We start from the raw sequence: 20,531 nt of genomic DNA, 5'->3' as shown, positions 1-20,531 counted from the left end.
TACGTAATGTGTGAGAAATACGGAAGTCACACAGAAGCTTTATGTGATGAATGGGAGAGAATGACAATACATGACGGGGAGAAATTCCCAAGAGTAGGTAGCTTCAGCACAGAAGTGTTAACGAATTTAAGGAGAAGGATATGTCTCATTAAATCAGCCAAGAGACGAATCAAGCATTATGATTATTTACAGTTGTGGCAACAGGAGGGTGACATACAGAGAGGATTGGCTCAGGCGGCGGGATCTGGCTCGATCAGAAAACTGATAGCCACGGCCCCACCGCCACCATATATATCAGGAGAGAAATTGGTTGCGGAGAATGACGCACTAAGGTGTAACACACAAACACTTAGCAACTGTGTAAATGTTAAAGATAATGTTAACCAATTAACCAATGCAAGTATTAACCCGTGCAAGTTGTACCCTGTTTTGAACTTTCCTCAGGAGTGTGATCAAGAGGACGAATCGGCAACAATTTCAGCGCTCTCTCTAGCAGCCACCATAGCAGAGACCACTGTAGGCACAGCTCAACCCCCGAGATTAGTAACGAAAGCCCCTAGCGGAGGGATAGGTGAGGTCGTATCAACGGGTAAGTACGGCACCATACACTATGCTGAAACTATTTCACCACAGCCTGTAGAATCTACACAGAATGAGGTTGTTAGAGTTAATCCTGTTAAGGTAATAGTAGTTCCAAATGGGAAAACAGACACTTCAGGAGTCACTCCTGTTAGGAACATTGCCATGTACAGCCCATTTTCCCGAATGGAATTAAGGACCATAGTGTCGGAATTCCCTGACCCTAGAAAAGACTTAGTTGCCAGCCAAAAATACATCAGAGACCTAGGTAACACCGTAGAGCCCAACAACAAAGACTGGCAGATATTGCTGAGAGCATGTTTACCCTCCAATGTCGACGCAGCTCAATTTTTAGCTGACTGTGGATTAGATCAGGATGTACCTCTTACAGAAGTGTACAACAAAGACAATGTAAAAAGAATAAGTTTACAGTTAAAGAAGTATTTCCCAGCCGTAGTTAAATGGAACAGAATATTCTCCATTAAACAGAAGGAGTCAGAAACAGCTGCAGAGTATTTTCACAGAGCATTATCAGAAATGGCAAAATACACAGGCATAGAGGACATTAAAACAAACATAAACCATCGAGAAGTAGCAGTATCGGTACTGATGGACGGTTTAAAAGAGTCATTGAAGACTAGGGTACAGACCACACAACCATGTTGGCGAGGTCTGTCTGTGGCTACTTTGAGAGAGGCTGCTATTGATCACGATAGGAACATCACCAGACACAGGGAACAACAAGGTGATAAGTTAATGGCAGTAAGTATACAGGCCCTGACCACAAGGCAGCCTTTGTTTATATCACCAAACCCTGTGGGTAAGTCAAATGTGGTTACTTGTTATTCTTGTCATAAACAGGGACACATGGCACGAGATTGTAGAATGAAGAATTCACGAAACTCATACCAACCCCCTAGACAACGACACGACACACGACATTGGGAGCAAGGTCCGCAGAAACGGAGTTATGAGCCACATACAGGGGAAACAAAAAGATATCCCCCGAACAGAGACTGGCAAGCCTCTGGTAGCTCCCAATTAACTCCATCACAAGTAGTTGCTGCCAGCGGGATTCAGGGAGGTCACCATACCCAATAGGGGTGTGGCCATACCTGTAATCTGCAGCCAGTAAAATTGATTGCAAGCCTTGGAAGTGAACCAGAAATTGCAATCAATGTAGCTGGTAAATCATTAAACTTTCTTGTAGACACAGGGGCTGCCAAATCAGTGATAAATTCGACAGTGGGCATGAGAACCACTGGTAAGACAATTCCAGCCATAGGGGTAACGGGAGTAGTCCAGCACTACCCTGTTAGCAAACCAGCCGAGATTACAGTAGGGCCTTTACATACCAAGCATTCCTTTTTGCTGGCTGCATCGGCACCGACTAATCTCCTGGGAAGAGACTTACTGTGTAAAATGGGGTGCGTCATTTATTGTACTCCTGAAGGTGTATTCTTGGACATACCTGAGAATCACGCTCAGGAAGTGCGAGACATGTTAGACTCCCCGTCAAAATTAATGTCACATACCATTATGACAAATAGGACTCCCTCCCAAGTAGAAGAAATGACATCTCAGATACCAGAGTCACTTTGGACTAAAGATGGACAGGACACTGGATTAATGGCAAACGTAGCTCCGGTAGTTGTACAAGTAAAAGATGGTAGGATAGCTCCAAAAATCCCACAGTACCCTCTGAAGCCAGAGGTGGAGTTAGGAGTGTATCCCGTAATAGAGCGCTTGCTACAACAGGGCATTCTGGTAAGAACGTCCAGCACTGCCAATAGTCCCATCTTCCCTGTTAAAAAGAGTGGGGGGAGGGGTTACCGGCTAGTGCAGGATCTAAGGGGGATTAACAAAATAGTTGAGAGTCAGTTCCCCGTAGTGCCAAATCCAGCTGTCATCCTAATGCAAATCCCTCCCACTGCGAAATTTTTCACTGTTATTGACCTCTGCTCCGCTTTCTTTTCGGTACCTCTGCACCCTGACAGTCAATATTTGTTTGCATTTACATACAGAGGAGTCCAATACACATGGACTCGATTACCACAAGGATTCATAGATAGCCCAAGTATATTTTCTCAGGCTTTGCATGATTGTTTACAGTCTTTCCAACCAGTGAGTGGATCAGTATTAATACAGTACGTGGATGATCTACTACTGTGTTCTGATTCATTGGAAGCATCCCTGAAGGATACGAAACAGCTCCTGTTTCATCTTTCAGACACAGGACACAAGGTTTCCAAAGACAAGTTGCAATTATGCCAAACTAAGGTAAAATATTTGGGACACTGTTTAACACAAGGACTGAGACACCTGACCGCTGATAGAATTCAAGCAATTAGAGACATGACTCTGCCACAAACCCAGCAACAGATCAGAACATTTTTAGGAATGTGTGGGTATTGCCGTAACTGGATCCCAGGGTTTTCCATTCTAGCGTTACCCTTGCAGGAGATGGTCTCCTCAAACAAACCTGATCGGATTTCGCATACAGACGAGTCTGAGACAGCATTTGAGAGACTTAAACAGTGCCTAACGCAGGCACCAGCATTGGTTATGCCGGACTATGGGAAACCCTTTGAACTATACGGAACAGAAAGTGCTGGTTGCGCGGCAGGCGTACTAACCCAAAAGCACGGTGATGCCAGCAGGCCGGTAGCATATTACAGCGCTCAGCTAGATACGGTAGCGCGATCCCTCCCCACATGCTTGCGAAGCGTTGCTGCGATAGCATTGCTAGTAACGAAAAGCGAAGACGTCGTGCTAGGTCACAACCTCACAATTCATACACCACATGCAGTGTCAGCCTTGTTAAATTCTGCCCAAACCAGGCACGTCTCATCAGCGCGGTTTACAAGATGGGAATTGGCACTAATGGCCCCCGTAAACATCACCATAAGGAGATGCAGTGCATTAAATCCTGCAACATATCTCCCAGGTGTGCCTGGACAGGCACAAAGGGTGGAGGATGAGAGTGGTGGGGAAGGAGGATTTAATACAAAGGAAGACACTCATGATTGTATGGAATATTTGACCCAAAATTTTACCGCAAGGCCTGACATCAGTGACAACCCACTGGAAGATTTAGAACTTACGTTCTACACGGACGGTAGTTGTCATAGACAGTCAGACTCGGGAGACGTGTGTACTGGATACGCAGTCGTAGATGACCAAGGCACCATAGAAGCGGAACCGCTAGGCCCACCTCACTCAGCCCAGGTTGCTGAACTGGTCGCCCTAACCAGAGCATGTGAATTGGCTAAGGGCAAATCAGCCAATATCTACACCGATTCTAGATACGCATTCGGGGTAGTCCATGATTTCGGAGCCCTATGGCGCCTCAGAAATTTCATGACGGCAGCTGGTACACCGGTAGCGCATGCAGCTCACATAAAAAGGCTTCTAACAGCGATACAGGAACCCGACAGAGTGGCTGTTATCAAATGTAAAGCACACACATATAGCCAAGACCCAGTATCACTTGGTAACAGCCGAGCAGACGAAGCTGCTAAATTAGCAGCTGCTACCCCCAGACAGACAGACACCACACAACTGATGGTATTTAATACCATCAACACACAGAAGTTGTGTGAGATGCAAAATTTGTGTTCCACACAGGAAAAGGCAGTCTGGAAGGCAAAGGGATATGGTCAGGAGTCCTCAGGACTCTGGACGGATGGACACGGTAAACCAGTGGCCCCCAAAGCATACCTTCCATGCTTAGCTGAGGCAGCTCACGGGCTGACTCATCTGGGCAAGGAAGGGATGTGCAAGTTGGTAAGAGCATATTGGTGTGCCCCAGGATTTTCATCTCATGCGAGTAAAAGGGCAATGTCATGCCTTACCTGTCTGAGAAAGAACATCGGAAAGGCAATACCTACAGAACCATCTCATATCCCACCTGCCGGCGGCCCTTTCCAGGTAATACAGATTGACTTTATTCAATTACCCCCTTGTCGAAATTTGAAATATGTACTTGTTTGTATAGATGTTTTCTCAAATTGGGTCGAAGCATTTCCGGCGGCCACAAATACCGCTATGTTTACTGCTAAGAAAATTGTGCAGGAATTTGTATGTAGATATGGTATCCCTAGAATTATCGAAAGTGATAGGGGTACCCATTTTACAGGTGATGTCTTTCAAGGAATGTGTAAATTGATGGGAATTGATAGCAAGCTGCACACTCCATACCGTCCACAGGCGAGTGCGAAAGTGGAAAGAGTGAACAGCACTATTAAAAATAAACTGAGTAAAGTGATGGCAGAGACAGGATTGACATGGCCAGAAGCTTTACCCATTGTACTGTACAGCATCAGAACCACTCCCAGGTCCCCTCTTAATCTGTCTCCCTTTGAAATCTTGTTTGGTCGACAACCGCATGTCATGATTAACCCTCAGGATGATTTGAAGTGTAACAATGAAGTGACTGTAAAATACTTGATTAACATGAGTAAACAGTTAAGGAATCAAAATGATAATCTGAAGTTAGTGATTCCTGATTTACCAGATAGTAATTGTCATGACATTGAACCTGGGGATTATGTAATGATACGGAATTTTCTACGCTCAGGTTGCCTTATTGACAGATGGGAAGGACCATACCAGGTCTTATTGACTAGCACTACAGCATTGAAGGTTGCTGAGAGAGAGACTTGGGTTCATTCGTCCCACTGTAAAAAGGTTGCTGATCCAGAGAGGCCCCGTGATAAGGAACAGACGGTAGAGGTTGTATCACTGGAGTGTCTGTTCCAGGAAGATTGAGGCGGCACCTGAGCATTGAAAATCACAAGACCAAAAGCAGTTGTCGATCCCCTGTTCCCTTTTATTGTTTTTCTCCAACTTCCCATCCCCTCTCCCCCAAATTATTTTTTTTCCCCCTTCTCATTCTACCCCGTTTCCTCCTACAAGATGGACTTGCCCCAAGAGACTGTGATCCGGATTTTCCTGTTGACCATGATGTTGACCAGAGCAGTCTGTTCCGGCGAGAGTACCATGGAGGTCGAGAGAGGTTCTGGAATGGGTTCTGATGACAGAGATGGAGGCGTAGTTTTCCAAGAACAACATAATCAACAAGCAAAGGCGAGTATCAGAAAACGATCCGATAGCATTGACCATAGAAGGAATTGTGAAGGATTGTTAGCTGAAGAAAACTGTATCTGTCGGCTCTGTAACAATGTCATTGAGGATGGGTGCATAAAGAAATGCCAATCCAGTTTTAATATCCATATGGACCGGCATCCATTGAGTGACTATCACTCCTTAGTGGGTAGTGTGTTAAATAAAACAGATTGTTGGGTATGCTCTCAAGTACCTCAAGGTCATAGCAAATCAGGGCTAGTACCATTTCCTTTAACGTTAGGGGAGGTACTTGAGTTAAGTGGTGGGAGACCGGTGGACAGGAGGTTTAATATCTCCAGCCCTCCTAGTTTGAAGCTCCACCAATACCATGTGGATAGGTCCCTATTATGTTTTAACATCTCCAATCCCCGAAAGCCGGGAAATTGGGAAGTGTCATGGAGTAATCAAACCATGACCTTTTCGCATAGAGCAGATAGAATGCCTACAGATACAGAGCTTATACGCCACATAGCCAGTAGAGGAAAATCTTTCCGGTATAGGTATACCTTAGGAAATAGGATTACGAGAGTTGGAGAGGTATCACCAGGATACTGTGCACATATCGTACAACCTGATACGTGTACTAAGCAGATGGAAGAATTAGGGTTAGGAGATTTCACATGGAAGGTGTGTAATATGGTTATGTCCTACTCCGTCCCATATGTTCTCCCCGATGATGCATATTTCATATGCGGGAGAAAGGCGTATAAGTGGCTTGCCCCAAACTCTGAAGGATTGTGTTATATTGGAAAAGTACTGCCTGAAGTAATGACTGTATCACATGACAAAATGAAAGACATACACCGTGTTGCCCAAACTCCTTATACTCACACCCATTACGAGCACGTAGTTAAACGGCACCTGATAGAAAGAACAGAGCATCCGGCCTCTGACATGATCCATGAATCCACCGGGATTCAGTTTCTAATCGCGTTAGATATCACTCGCACCGCTAGAGGAGTGTTGAATTATAAATACATATCTGCGCTCGCCAATTTGTTAGATAATATCACTGAAATGTATGATGACACGTTTAGGTATACTGGTAGAGAACTTCAAGCTTATAAAACAGAACTGGTACAGCATAGAATGGTTCTTAATTACCTCACAGCAGTGACAGGCGGATATTGTGTCACACTGGCAACACAATACGGCGTGAAATGTTGCACATATATTACGAATAGCACCGAGGACCCGGTCGAGGTCATAGACCAAAAGATGGACGATATTCTCCAACTGAAGTGGGAATTTCGCAGGAGACACAATCTCACTCTTGCTGCTGTAGGTAATGAGCTGACTGGTTGGGTGTCATGGTTGAACCCGCGAAATTGGTTCTCTGGTTTAGGAGACTGGGCTCAAGGAGTCATAATGGATGTTGGGAAGTTTCTCCTATGTATCTTAGGTGTTATCATAACGATTGGTTTGATATTTAGATGCGGTCAGGCTTTAATGAGGTGCAATCGTCGTACTAGGGTAATGAGTTTGAGGAGTGAGGAAACTGTAATTCCAATGGACTTGATTTATGACCCAAATGTAGAAACAATGATGTGATGAAAATGCGATTTCTACGGTCCGTTTCTTTCACCTGTTTTTCCGTTTCCTCCAAGGTAAAAAGACCCACTTGGACGAGGAATTTGATGAGCCGATATACAGACAACAGAGAGATTAAAGAAGAAGTTTTGACAACCTGATACACAGATTTTTGATGAACTATGCCATGGATCCCCAGTTTCCCTAGAAATTTAAAAATTACGCTAGCCCAACACTTTTGTAAATCTATGGACATTGACAGCTTTTGCTCGCACCTTATGGGCAAAAGCACAAAGAAGACTGCATTCAACAGACACCAAACAAGACCTCAATCGACGAATGTACATTTACCTGACATAGAATACCACCGCATTTACCGTAATTATGTCTTTTCTTCATTTTTACAACCCTCAGGTAATGACACACACAGTCGATAGGGAATACAGGCACAGATATCAGCAATCACATATCACCCCCATTCATGTATCATCAACTAAAATGTGCTCCCCCATTTTGTTACAACCAAAGCCGAAAAGAGCTCGGTAAAGTTTGACAGCCCATCCACAGACCCGTACCACGGGATAAGAAGGAATTCAAATGTATACTTCGCAATACCTCGAAGCTTGATTTAAAACACGTACGGCACGATGATACATGACCCCCAAGCACGGATTCATACACACATGCTTCTGCTATCTCACTAGGTCATACCCTTTTCCTACCTTCTCCTCTCCTCCCCTACCCAACCATGTAAATGTATTAACCCCTGACATATATTTTTCTTTTTTTTTTTTGAAACGTTTTAGAAGGTGGCAGTTATTGTTGACTGCCAAAGGGTGGACTGTCAAAGTCAGAAAAATATCTCTATGCACACTACCATATTTGCACCTCACACAGGTCCGTGCTGCGCATGCGTACGCTCTCCCGTACGTGCGCATACTCACAGTCGCGGGCACCCGCAGGCGCACGGTATGCGTATTTACGGTAGAGTTTATGTGATCGTAGCGTGCGACTCAATCGTTACATATTTTCACTATATAATGTATTTTGTAGATCATGGTCCCTTTGATAGATTCTGAAAGTTTAGTTAACATAGCATGTTCCTGAACAGAGAGATCCCTCTTTGTATTGTACGAAGGGTCTAACAGGGGTCATACAGTGGTGTTTGGTACCCATCGGAAGAGTATTTAAATAGCAATATTCCGGTGTTGGTTTGGAGCGGATTAATCGCTCGTGCGAATAGTTATGGACATAAGAAGTTTATGTCCATTTACTATTATTTGTTCTTATTTAGTCATGCGGCGGGAAACCCAGTATCCCACCCACCTGAACAGTTGGAAGCCGTCACAGCCCACCTGTATGAATCAACCTATGACCTTTTGTTATAATGCAAAGCCGAATTCCTGTGTCCAATGAACAATGAGATTGTAGGGACCATTGAATTGTATTGTGTGAGGGGCATAAATAGGCAGGCCGACCATATCCAGTTCACTCTCTTCAACGGTTCTCATTGCTGATAATCGGGAGCTGGATATCGAGGCGCATGCGATCGTTTCCCCTTGTGCGTAAGTGTTTCTCCGCAACTATATTGATCTTCTTGTTATTGTGGGCCAATTTCTCTCTCTCTCTCCCTTCTCCTCTTTCTCTCTTATTTTCCTTTAAATAGTAATTGTATTATATTTCCTGTGTAGTTATCTGGTTAGGTAGTCTATGTTATATTGTAGTGTATGATTTGTATTTGTATTAATTCTTTTGCAAGTATATCATTCATAATATATATATTAGGCGTTGGACCCTAAGCACAGGTATCTGTGTATTTCTTATAGTGTTTAGTATTCTCAGAGCGTCGGTGACGCTCAAACAGCTTTTAAGTTAATAAGGTTACACTAGGTTGCATCTACACCCTATCTCTACACTAAGGTTTTACAGCATATTTCATTGTTTATGGTTTAGATATAAAGGTTTAACATTGTGAGCGTCAGCGCCGCTGGTGATCTCCTCGTGGTCCCGAGCGTCCGCTACGCTATAGCGAATCATTAAGTTAGTCAGCAGCCAATAGCGTGCCTGCCTGTGATCTCTTGGCCGTGAGCGAACGTGACGCTTGAGCGTCTCGACTACGGCTAAGCGATTGTTACGCAACGTGCGTACCCTTACGGTACTTCATACGTAGATAGCGTACAGTGTTCTTAGACCTCATAAAGGGTATTATATAAGATAAATATTTAGCTTTATCAGCAGTAACACAGATATTAGTTATACAGTGTAGGAGGGATGAATGGTCACATTGCAGAGTATAGTACGGCTCTCTGTGACATATACATTTCTGTAGTAATAGATATTAGTTATATAGTAAAGGAGGGATGAGCGGTCACATTGCAGAGTATATTACAGCTCTCTGTGACATATACATATCTGCAGTAACACAGATATTAGTTATACAGTGAAGGAGGGATGAGCGGTCACATTGCAGAGTATAGTACGGCTCTCTGTGACATAAACATATCTGCAGTAACACAGATATTAGTTATACAGTGAAGGAGGGATGAGCGGTCACATTGCAGAGTATAGTACGGCTCTCTGTGACATAAACATATCTGCAGTAACACAGATATTAGTTATATAGTGAAGGAGGGATGAGCGGTCACGTTGCAGAGTATATTACAGCTCTCTGTGACATATAGATATCTGCAGTAACACAGATATTAGTTATACAGTGAAGGAGGGATGAGCGGTCACATTGCAGAGTATATTACAGCTCTCTGTGACATAAATATCTGCAGTAACACAGATATTAGTTATACAATATAAACTTTTTCGCCTCCGGGCATCTTATAATAACTTACGCCCCTGAGTCCGTACATAGAATGTAGTGTGAGGGGGATATATCAGGACAGTCAGTATATAGAATGTAGTGTGAGGGGGATATATCAGGACAGTCGGTATATCGAATGTAGTGTGAGGAGGATATATCAGGACAGTCAGTATATAGAATGTAGTGTGAGGGGGATATATCAGGACAGTCGGTATATAGAATGTAGTGTGAGGGGGATATATCAGGACAGTCAGTATATAGAATGTAGTGTGAGGGGTATATATCAGGACAGTCAGTATATAGAATGTAGTGTGAGGGGGATATATCAGTACAGTCAGTATATAGAATGTAGTGTGAGGGGGATATATTGGGACAGTCAGTATATAGAATGTAGTGTGAGGGGGATACATCAGGACAGTCAATATATACAGTAGGATGTAGTATATAGAGATGTATAGAGTACAGTGTATATTTGTAACCTGGTGCTGCGGCCGATCTTCCTGCTGCTGGTCTAGCCAAGGTAAGCATTGGCTGTATATCTGGCAGATAGACATATCATTACATGCACAGTTTTAAAGAACAAAATAAACATGTAATATACAATATTGTACTGTACCAAATATCTTCTATTTGTGTTTCCAGTACTATGTACTGTAGATGGCTCTTATTATAACAATACTGTGAGTCTCTCCTCCTTCAGCTACAGTACAGTAACGCCTTTATAACTGAGCATCAGACAGAGACATCATATACAGCAAGCGCTAATACCTATATACTGTCTTTTTATATACTGACCGATTATATACTGACTAATTATATACTGACTGTCTACTTACTGTATATACTGACTGATTAAATACTGACTATATATATATGAAAGTAGCAGTGATCAGCTGCCTCCGCGCCGGAGCAATGACGAATTGCTCCGATGTTCACGGCAAGTCAGATGCTAATGGGTTGATTATGAAATACCTACAATCAAAATCCCAACGGTCAAAATCCCGACAGGTCACAATCACGACATTTAAAATACTGACAAGGTCAAAGTACCAACATTTAAAATGTCGACATGTCAAAAAGTCGACACATGTTTTCATTGATTTTTTTGTGTGTATGCCGACATATGTCGACATATGTACAAAATACACCATATATGTGTATATAATATACACCGCATATGTGTACCGCATCCCATCGCATGGCTCGCTGCGCTCGCCATGCTTCGTGCACCCTATTATATTCCCCCTCTGTGTCCACTGGGATGGTAAAGTATGAACAAGTCGGTTTCAATGAAAAAATCATGAAAAAAAATCATGTTGACTTTTTGACCTGTCGACATTTTAAATGTCCCGTATTTTGACCTTGCCTGTATTTTAAATGTCGGTATTTTGACCTTGTCGGTATTTTAAATGTCGGTATTTAGACTTTGTTGGGATTTTGTCTGTTGGTCAATGGTTGTCGGGATTTTTACTGTCAGGATTTTGATTGTAGGTAAATTGACCGCATCCCAAGCTATTTATCGGGGGACGTCCAGCCTCCACTAAGAAACATGATGAATACGCCCCTCTGTATGAATTTTAAATAGACAGACGCAACAAAACTTGACATCATGTTGGCGCCAATCTCCTGACTATATAAGGAAGTCTCTGCCACTGCCAGTGTATTCCATCCTGATCTCCAGGTTCTGTTCTGCTGGAACGCCCTGCGTAGTCACCTGTGGTCTGAGCGTGCTCCTCATCTGTTCCCCTGGTTCTCTCCTTGTGACTTCCTGGTTCCAACGTTGGTTATCTCCTGACCTGATCCTGCCTGTCCCCTGGTACCTGACCCATTTGTAATGACTACTCCCCAGTACATCGCACTACAACCAGTCTTCCTGACTGCCTATGTACCCACCCACCCGTATATAGGAGCTTAATCAGAGTGCCATGACCTGCGTATCGGGCGCACCAAGCTGAAACCCTCATGCAGGGGACCCTGGTGAAGGCCACGGATATGTGAGACTCTCACCTCTGCTCTGTGTCTACGCCACTCCTATTTGTATGGTCAACATTCACACCGTCAACAGACCAAACGATGACAATGGCCAACAAGAGTACAGAAAAGGACTACAGCTGGGTCCACACACTAGACATCGTCTAGATCTGGATGATAGGAGTTAAAAGCTTTTTGCAGAGCGAGGGAAGCAGATATTGTTTGATGGACCATGTGAACCGTAATAGAAGCAATCCCTCAGAAAGTTATTTGTGATCCATTGGTGATAATAGCAATCCAAGGAACCTCCAACCGGCTGTGAGACCTGTATGCTGAAGGCAAGTCCAAAGAGCAGAACCTTTGGATGAACTTAGAGACCAGAGTTGGACACAGTGTACCTCCTGAAATACACTATGCAGCTTAGAGGCAGTTTTCCCCCAGATGCTGTAGTAAATCTTATTGTGCAAGGTGTGTGCAAGATGACAAATCAAGAGAAAATATAAAAATACCATCTAATTTTTCGCAAATAGAGACACGTTGGCGGGTGGGATGAGTACTGTCGCATATCTATGCATCTCTGTACTGAGTTCATGCACAATAAAGTCCTACATGCATATGCATACAGTAGTTCTCAGTCTGCGCTTCTTGCTTCTTATATTCAGGGAGGTGGAACGTGTGCGGTGTAGACAAGCATAGCCAGTGTACAGCAAGGGCATTCTCATGCAAATTCCACTAAGCCAGACCATAACGCAAAGACACATGACAGAGAGATATAAAGTTATGTCACTGCAGAGGTGACCTCTCACACCAACCAGAACACAACATATGAGGGAAGACATGAGACCGTAGGGCTCCTGGTTATATCGGCACCTACCAAGAATACTCTGCCGTGGGCTCAGGCTCCTGTTTATTTCACCACCAGATTGCTCCTGGTCTGGCTCCGCTCCTGGGTGCCTCATAGCGGTCTGTAGAGTGTTCTGCAGCTGATGCAAGGCATGAGTCTCCTGTGGCTCATTTAAGCTCTGAGCTCCCTGTAATGTATTCCAATTCTTTGCACCTGATTCAGACTCTGGTCCCGAGTTCTCCAATTCAGACTACGGTCCCGAATTCTCCAATTCAGACTACGGTCCCGAATTCTCCAATTCAGACTCCGGTCCCGAGTTCTCCGATTCAGACTCCGGTCCCGAGTTCTCCGATTCAGACTCCGGTCCCGAGTTCTCCGATTCAGACTCCGGTCCCGAGTTCTCCGATTCAGACTCCGGTCCCGAGTTCTCCGATTCAGACTCTGGTCCCGAGTTCTCCGATTCAGACTCCCCTCCTGAGTTCTTTAATCCAGACTTCAGTCCTGAGTTCCCTGATTCAGAGTCCAGTCCTGAGTTCTATGATTCAGACTCCAGTCCTGAGTTCTCTGATTTAGACTCCAGTCCTGAGTTTCCTGATTCAGACTCCAGCCCTGAGTTCTCTGATTCAGACTCCGGTCCTGAGTTCTCTGCCAGGCCTGGTTACTGGCCACCCTGGTTACTGGCACATGTGCTTAGTGTTTCACCATTATTTCTTAATAGAAATAGGAAATAAGGGCTCTGATCCCTATGGTTTCACATACTGAATACTGGGGACAGCACAGTAACTGCATATACAGAAGTTGGCAAATAATAAGTGTTGGGGGTTTTATCTAAGACATAATTGAAAATGAAAAGTGCTCCATTCTCCAAAGAGGTTTGTGATGGGGAGAAGCCCAGAAGTGGCAATCACTGCTGCCCCTGATATTACCATTACTGGTTATATACTGTAGGATTAGGTATTAGTGGCAGAAACATTTATATTGCATTTTATAGGTTAGTGATAAGTCACCACCTTGAGAACTGTCTGGAAATCTTGGAGCCCTATCTCCTATAAAACAATGTATTAAACCAGAGAAGGGCTCTGATGCATGAGCTAATTATCAGAAGAGTCTTCAAGAGATGGACAGAGAGGTTGGGGGAGAGAGGTCATAATAAAGTCTAGAAAGGTAGCAAGAGTCAGGATAAAGTGCCAGAGTGCAGGATGCTACCCGGGAGTGCAGGATGCTACCCGGGAGTGCAGGATGCTACCCGGGAGTGCAGGATGCTGCCCGTGAGTGCAGGATGCTACCCTTGAGTGCAGCATGCTACCCTTGAGTGCAGGATGCTACCCGTGAGTACAGCATGCTACCCGGGAGTGCAGGATGCTACCCGTCAGTGCAGGATGCTACCCGTCAGTGCAGGATGCTACCCGCGAGTGCTGGATGCTACCCGCGAGTGCAGGATGCTACCCGTGAGTACAGCATGCTACCCGTGAGTGCAGGATGCTACCCGTGAGTGCGGGATGCTACCCGTGAGTGCGGGATGCTACCCATGAGTGCAGGATGCTACCCAGGAGTGCAGAATGCTACCCGTGAGTGCGAGATACTACCCGTGAGTACAGGATGCTACCCGGGAGTGCAGCATGCTACCCGTGAGTGCGGGATGCTAACCGGGAGTGCAGGATGCTACCTGGGAGTGCAGGATGCTACCTGGGAGTGCAGCATGCTACCCGTGAGTGCAGCATGCTACCCGTGAGTGCAGCATGCTACCCGTGAGTGCAGCATGCTACCCGTGAGTGCAGCATGCTACCCGTGAGTGCAGCATGTTACGCGGGAGTGCAGGATGCTACCCGGGAGTGCAGGATGCTACCCAGGAGTGCAGAATGCTACCCGTGAGTGCGGGATACTACCCGTGAGTACAGGATGCTACCCGGGAGTGCGGGATGCTAACCGTGAGTGCAGGATGCTACCTGGGAGTGCAGGATGCTACCCGTGAGTGCAGGATGCTACCCGTGAGTGCGGGATGCTACCCGTGAGTGCGGGATACTACCCGTGAGTGCAGCATGCTACGCGGGAGTGCAGGATGCTACGCGGGAGTGCAGGATGCTACCCGTGAGTGCAGGATGCTACCCGTGAGTGCAGCATGCTACCCGTGAGTGCAGCATGCTACCCGTGAGTGCGGGATGCTACCCGTGAGTGCGGTATGCTACCTGTGAGTGCAGGATGCTACCCGTGAGTGCAGCGTGGTACCCCTGAGTGCAGGATGCTACCCGTTAGTACAGCATGGTACCCGTGAGCGCAGGATGCTAACCGTGAGTACAGCATGGTACCCATGAGTGCAGGATGCTGCCCGTGAGTGCAGGATGCTACCCGTGAGTACAGCATGCTACCCTTGAGTGCAGCATGCTACCCGTGAGTGCAGGATGCTACCCGTGAGTGCAGGATGCTACCCGTCAGTGCAGGATGCTACCCGTCAGTGCAGGATGCTACCCGTCAGTGCAGGATGCTACCCGCGAGTGCTGGATGCTACCCGCGAGTGCAGGATGCTATCCGCGAGTACAGCATGCTACCCTTGAGGGCAAGATGCTACCCGTGAGTGCAGGATGCTACCCGTGAGTGCGGGATGCTACCCATGAGTGCAGGATGCTACCCAGGAGTGCAGAATGCTACCCGTGAGTGCGAGATACTACCCGTGAGTACAGGATGCTACCCGTGAGTGCGGGATGCTAACCGTGAGTGCAGGATGCTACCTGGGAGTGCAGGATGCTACCTGGGAGTGCAGCATGCTACCCGGGAGTGCGGGATGCTACCCGTGAGTGCAGCATGTTACGCGGGAGTGCAGGATGCTACCCGGGAGTGCAGGATGCTACCCGGGAGTGCAGAATGCTACCCGGGAGTGCAGAATGCTACCCGTGAGTACAGGATGCTACCCGGGAGTGCAGCATGCTATCCGTGAGTGCGGGATGCTAACCGTGAGTGCGGGATGCTAACCGTGAGTGCAGGATGCTACCTGGGAGTGCAGGATGCTACACGTGAGTGCGGGATGCTACCCGTGAGTGCGGGATGCTACCCGTGAGTGCAGCATGCTACGCGGGAGTGCAGGATGCTACGCGGGAGTGCAGGATGCTACGCGGGAGTGCAGGATGCTACCCGTGAGTACAGCATGCTACCCGTGAGTGCAGCATGCTACCCGTGAGTGCGGGATGCTACCCGTGAGTGCGGTATGCTACCTGTGAGTGCAGGATGCTACCCGTGAGTGCAGCATGGTACCCCTGAGTGCAGGATGCTACCCGTTAGTACAGCATGGTACCCGTGAGCGCAGGATGCTAACCGTGAGCGCAGGATGCTAACCGTGAGTACAGCATGGTACCCATGAATGCAGGATGCTACCCATGAGTGCAATTGCTACCCGTGAGTGCAGCATGCTACCTGTGAGTGCAGCATGCTACCCGTGAGTGCAGCATGCCACCCGTGAGTGCAGCATGGTACCCGTGAGTACAGCATGCTACCCTTGAGTGCAGGATGCTACCCGTGAGTGCGGTATGCTACCTGTGAGTACTGCATGCTACCCGCGAGTGCAGGATGCTACACGTGAGTGCCACATGGTACCCGTGAGTGCAGGATGCTACCCCTGAGTGCAGGATGCTGCCCCTGAGTATAGCATGGTACCTGTGAGCATAGCTTGGCACCCGTGAGTGCAGGATGCTACCCGTGAGTGCAGCATGCTACCCATCAGTGCAGGATGCTGCCCGTCAGTGCAGATTGCCACCCGTGAGTACAGCATGCTACCCTTGAGTGCAGGGTGCTACCCGTGATTGCAGGATGCTACCCGTGAGTGCAGGATGCTACCCGTGAGTGCAGGATGCTACCCATGAGTACTGCATGCTACCTGTGAGTACTGCATGCTACCCATGAGAGCAGGATGCTACCCGTGAGTGCGGGATGCTACCCGTGAGTACTGCATGCTACCCATGAGTGCAGGATGCTACCCGGGAGTGCAGGATGCTACCCGGGAGTGCAGGATGCTACCCGGGAGTGCAGGATGCTACCCATACATCATGCTACCCGTGAGTGCGGGATGCTACCCATGAGTACTGCATACTACCCGTGAGTGCAGGATGCTACCCGTGAGTGCAGGATGCTACCCGTGAGTGCAGGATGCTACCCGTGAGTGCTGGATGCTACCCGTGAGTGCAGGATGCTACCTGTGAGTGCAGCATGCTACCCGTGAGTACAGCATGGTACCCGTGAGTGCAGCATGGTACCCGTGAATACAGCATGCTACCCGTGAGTGCAGGATGGTACCTGTGAGTGCAGGGTGGTACCCGTGAGTGCAGGATGGTACCCGTGAGTGCAGGATGCTACCCGTGAGTATAGGATGGTACCCGGGAGTGCAGGATGCTACCCGTGAGTGCAGGATGCTACCAGTGAGAACAGCATGCTACCCGTGAGTGCAGCATACTATCAGTGAGTGCAGGATGCTACCCGTGAGTGCAGGATGCTACCCGTGAGTGCAGGATGCTACCCGTGAGTACAGCATGGTACCCGTGAGTACAGCATGGTACCCGTGAGTGCAGAATGATACCCGTGAGTGCAGCATGGTATCCCTGAGTGCAGGATGCTACCAGTGAGTACAGCATGGTACCTGTGAGTGCAGGATGCTACCATTGAGTACAACATGGTAACCGTGAGTGCAGGATGCTACCAGTGAGTACAGCATGGTACCCGTGAGTGCAGGATGCTACCAGTGAGTGCAGCATGGTACCCGTGAGTGCAACATGGTACCCGTGAGTGCAGGATGCTACTCTTGAGTACAGCATGTTACCCATGCAGGAGCCTCAACGTTGTGGCAAGCATCTCATGACATAAACTCTAAGTGAATGAGGACACCTCTGTACTATCCCCCTGTGATAGCTGAGCTGTGATTCCTGATTGGCGGCTGGACTGATATAGTCTATAATTACATGCAATACGTGATACCTATAATCTGTCTCTATCCCACACTTACTGCTGGATGGACATTATATGGTAATCTTACAGATAAATCCACTATTATATGGACGGTTGGCACTATTTAGGGGTCACGCTGCCCACCTCTCACCTCAGAGGTTAATAAATACGATGACTAGAAATGCGCGCAGACCCTCAGTGTTTTTGTTTTCGGTTTTGCTCCAAATTGGGACTCGGTTTAACTCGGATCACCTAAATTCAGGTGAGTTTGGATTTTTACAACCATTGGGGGTTATTCCAAGTTGATCGCAGCAGGATTTTTGATAGCAATTGGGCAAAACCATGTGCACTGCAGAGGGGAGGCAGATATAACATGTGCAGAGAGAGTTAGATTTGGGTCGGTTATTTTATTTCTGTGCAGGGTAAATATTGGCTGCTTTATTTTTACACTGCAAATTAGATTGCAGATTGAACACACCCCACCCAAATCTAACTCTCTCCGCACATGTTACATCTGCCTCCCCTGCAGTGCACATGGTTTTGCCCAACTGCTAACAAAAATCCTGCTGCGATCAACTTGGAATTACCCCCATGGTGCGTGGCCAAGTGTTGCTCAGGCTCTCAGAGGAGAACAATCTATATCAAGGGTCTGCTTTGGACAGACAATAATGTCACGTACCGTAGGATTTGCAGGTCACCGGTGCCGCGATTTTCCAGCTGCTCAGGATGTAAAGTCCGAGATCCTGCGGGGAAGCAAATGTCCAGTATAGATATGAGTGTTTATACAGCAGGGAGTAGATTTAATCAATGATCAATTGATTTCCACTGCAATCTATGACAGCTGGGGCACTACCACCCTAACTCCACCGCCAGACTGGCCTGACCCATCTAAATGATCTGTATATGATTATATATAATACGTCCTCCCTCGTCCTATACACCACAGAACACAACATGTACTGAGAATGCCGGAGAATGGATATTATATCATCCCTGCTGTACATGCAGAGGAGGAATAGTACAGGCATGCTATTGACTCAGGACCTTATTCAGATTAGTTCGGTAAAGCGATGCGTTCGCATTTTCCCGATTTTTGGACCAATGCACATACGCAGGTCCCGTACTGCACGTGTACGGTCCAGCAAACGCAGTCGTATTGCAGTGATGCGAACGCCTCTGCCTGATTGACAGGAAGAGATGTTCGCGGGGTGGTCAGGGGTGGCGATGTGGCATTGCGGAGGCGTGTCGCAAAAAATGCGGTGGGTCCGTGCCATTTTTGGGGCACCCGCGTGACGTCACATGCAGCCACTGCGAAGGGAAATATGGCAGCGCTGCACCCGCCTTCTCAGCCAGGCTGCGCGGACAGGGGGCTACCCCTATTTTGATGGGTCTGCGAAGTGATCGCAGTTGAATTGTGATCGTATCGCTTGTGGCAATTAGCATGCTGGGTGGCCCTGCCCTGTACTAGGCGGCCCCAACATATGAGTGCTAGCTTTTTAAGCAAAACTGCAACTGAAGCTAAACAAGGTCCTTAGGTGGTCATTCCGAGTTGATCGCTAGCTGCTTTCGTTAGCAGCGCAGCGATCAGGCAAAAAAAAAGTAAACTCTGCGCATGCGTATGAGGCGCAATGCGCATGCGCGTCGTACTTTTACAATGTCCGATGTAGTTTCACACAAGGTCTAGCGAAGCTTTTTAGTCGCACTGCTGGCCGCAGAGTGATTGACATGAAGTGGGCGTTTCTGGGTGTCAACTGACCGTTTTCAGGGAGTGAGCGGAAAAACGCAGGCGTGCCAGATAAAAACACAGGCGTGACTGGTGAAACGTAGGCGTGGCTGGCCGAACGCAGGGCGTGTTCGTGACGTCAAAACAGAAACTAAATAGTCTGCAGTGATCACAAGCTAGGAGTAAGTCTGTAGCTACTCTGAAGCTGCACAAAATTATTTTGTAGCCGCTGTGCGATCCTTTCGTTCGCACTTTTGCTAAGCTAAGATACACTCCCAGAGGGCGGCGGCTTAGCATTTGCACGCCTGCTAAAAGCAGCTAGCGAGCGAACAACTCGGAATGAGGGCCACAGTTCCTTATTACGAGTCAGACGCACAGTGACTGTATCTGCAGAAGCAGTGGAAGCCAGGTTTACTGTCACCATTGCTGATGTCTTTCACAATAGCCTTTAAATCTTGCAATGTCCTTTTTCCTATCTTGGACTTCTACTCACACCAGCCAGATTATGACTTTGGTTTTCTGGGTGTCTTGAGGTTCAATGAATGTAATGTTTGTAAATTCTTCATCATACCTCTTAGGTGGCTTGCCGATATTTGATCTTGCAGAAAATATTTACTGTGACTAAACTTCCACACTGGTAGCTTCTGTTTCAGATAATTCTCCAGCTGCTGGCATGTCCAGCGATACATACCTGTTCTGCATATCAAAATCCAGCTCTTCTGTAACCAGGATTCCACTGTCTGTAGCCGTTACCTTCCTGGCAATAGCCAAGCATGATGCACGTTCTGTGTAGATAACCTGCTGTGGACACAGCAACCACCTAATACTGTTCCTCTAGGCCTGCATCCTTCATCATACATCTCCAGTGTACGGTTTGTTCGTTCACTGGCACCATTTTGCACTGGCGGTTAGGCAGTGGTCAATTGATGTCATATTCCATATATTCTTATACATTGTTTCACCTATCTGAGATACTCTCCACCATTATTAGATCTCAGGGTTTGAGCCTGTGACCTGTT

At 46.9% G+C, this 20,531-nt stretch overlaps 1 protein-coding gene across 1 annotated transcript in view; it reads right to left on the bottom strand.

Moving 5' to 3' along the window:
* The window catches only part of LOC135057451 (alpha-2-macroglobulin-like protein 1), a 275,363-nt gene that overhangs the window by 143,416 nt on the left and 111,416 nt on the right, over window positions 1-20,531 (bottom strand). The window contains exons 18-21 of the mRNA XM_063963344.1: window positions 18,469-18,532; window positions 13,145-13,373; window positions 11,025-11,080; window positions 10,528-10,587 (exon numbers count right to left, since the gene is read on the bottom strand). Of these exons, the coding sequence (XP_063819414.1) occupies window positions 10,528-10,587; window positions 11,025-11,080; window positions 13,145-13,373; window positions 18,469-18,532 (409 nt within the window). The remainder of the gene's footprint in view (window positions 1-10,527; window positions 10,588-11,024; window positions 11,081-13,144; window positions 13,374-18,468; window positions 18,533-20,531) is intronic.

Source organism: Pseudophryne corroboree, chromosome 3, assembly GCF_028390025.1.
Source record: "Pseudophryne corroboree isolate aPseCor3 chromosome 3, aPseCor3.hap2, whole genome shotgun sequence".
Classification (NCBI taxonomy): domain Eukaryota; kingdom Metazoa; phylum Chordata; class Amphibia; order Anura; family Myobatrachidae; genus Pseudophryne; species Pseudophryne corroboree.
This window is presented reverse-complemented; position numbering and strand designations above follow the sequence as displayed.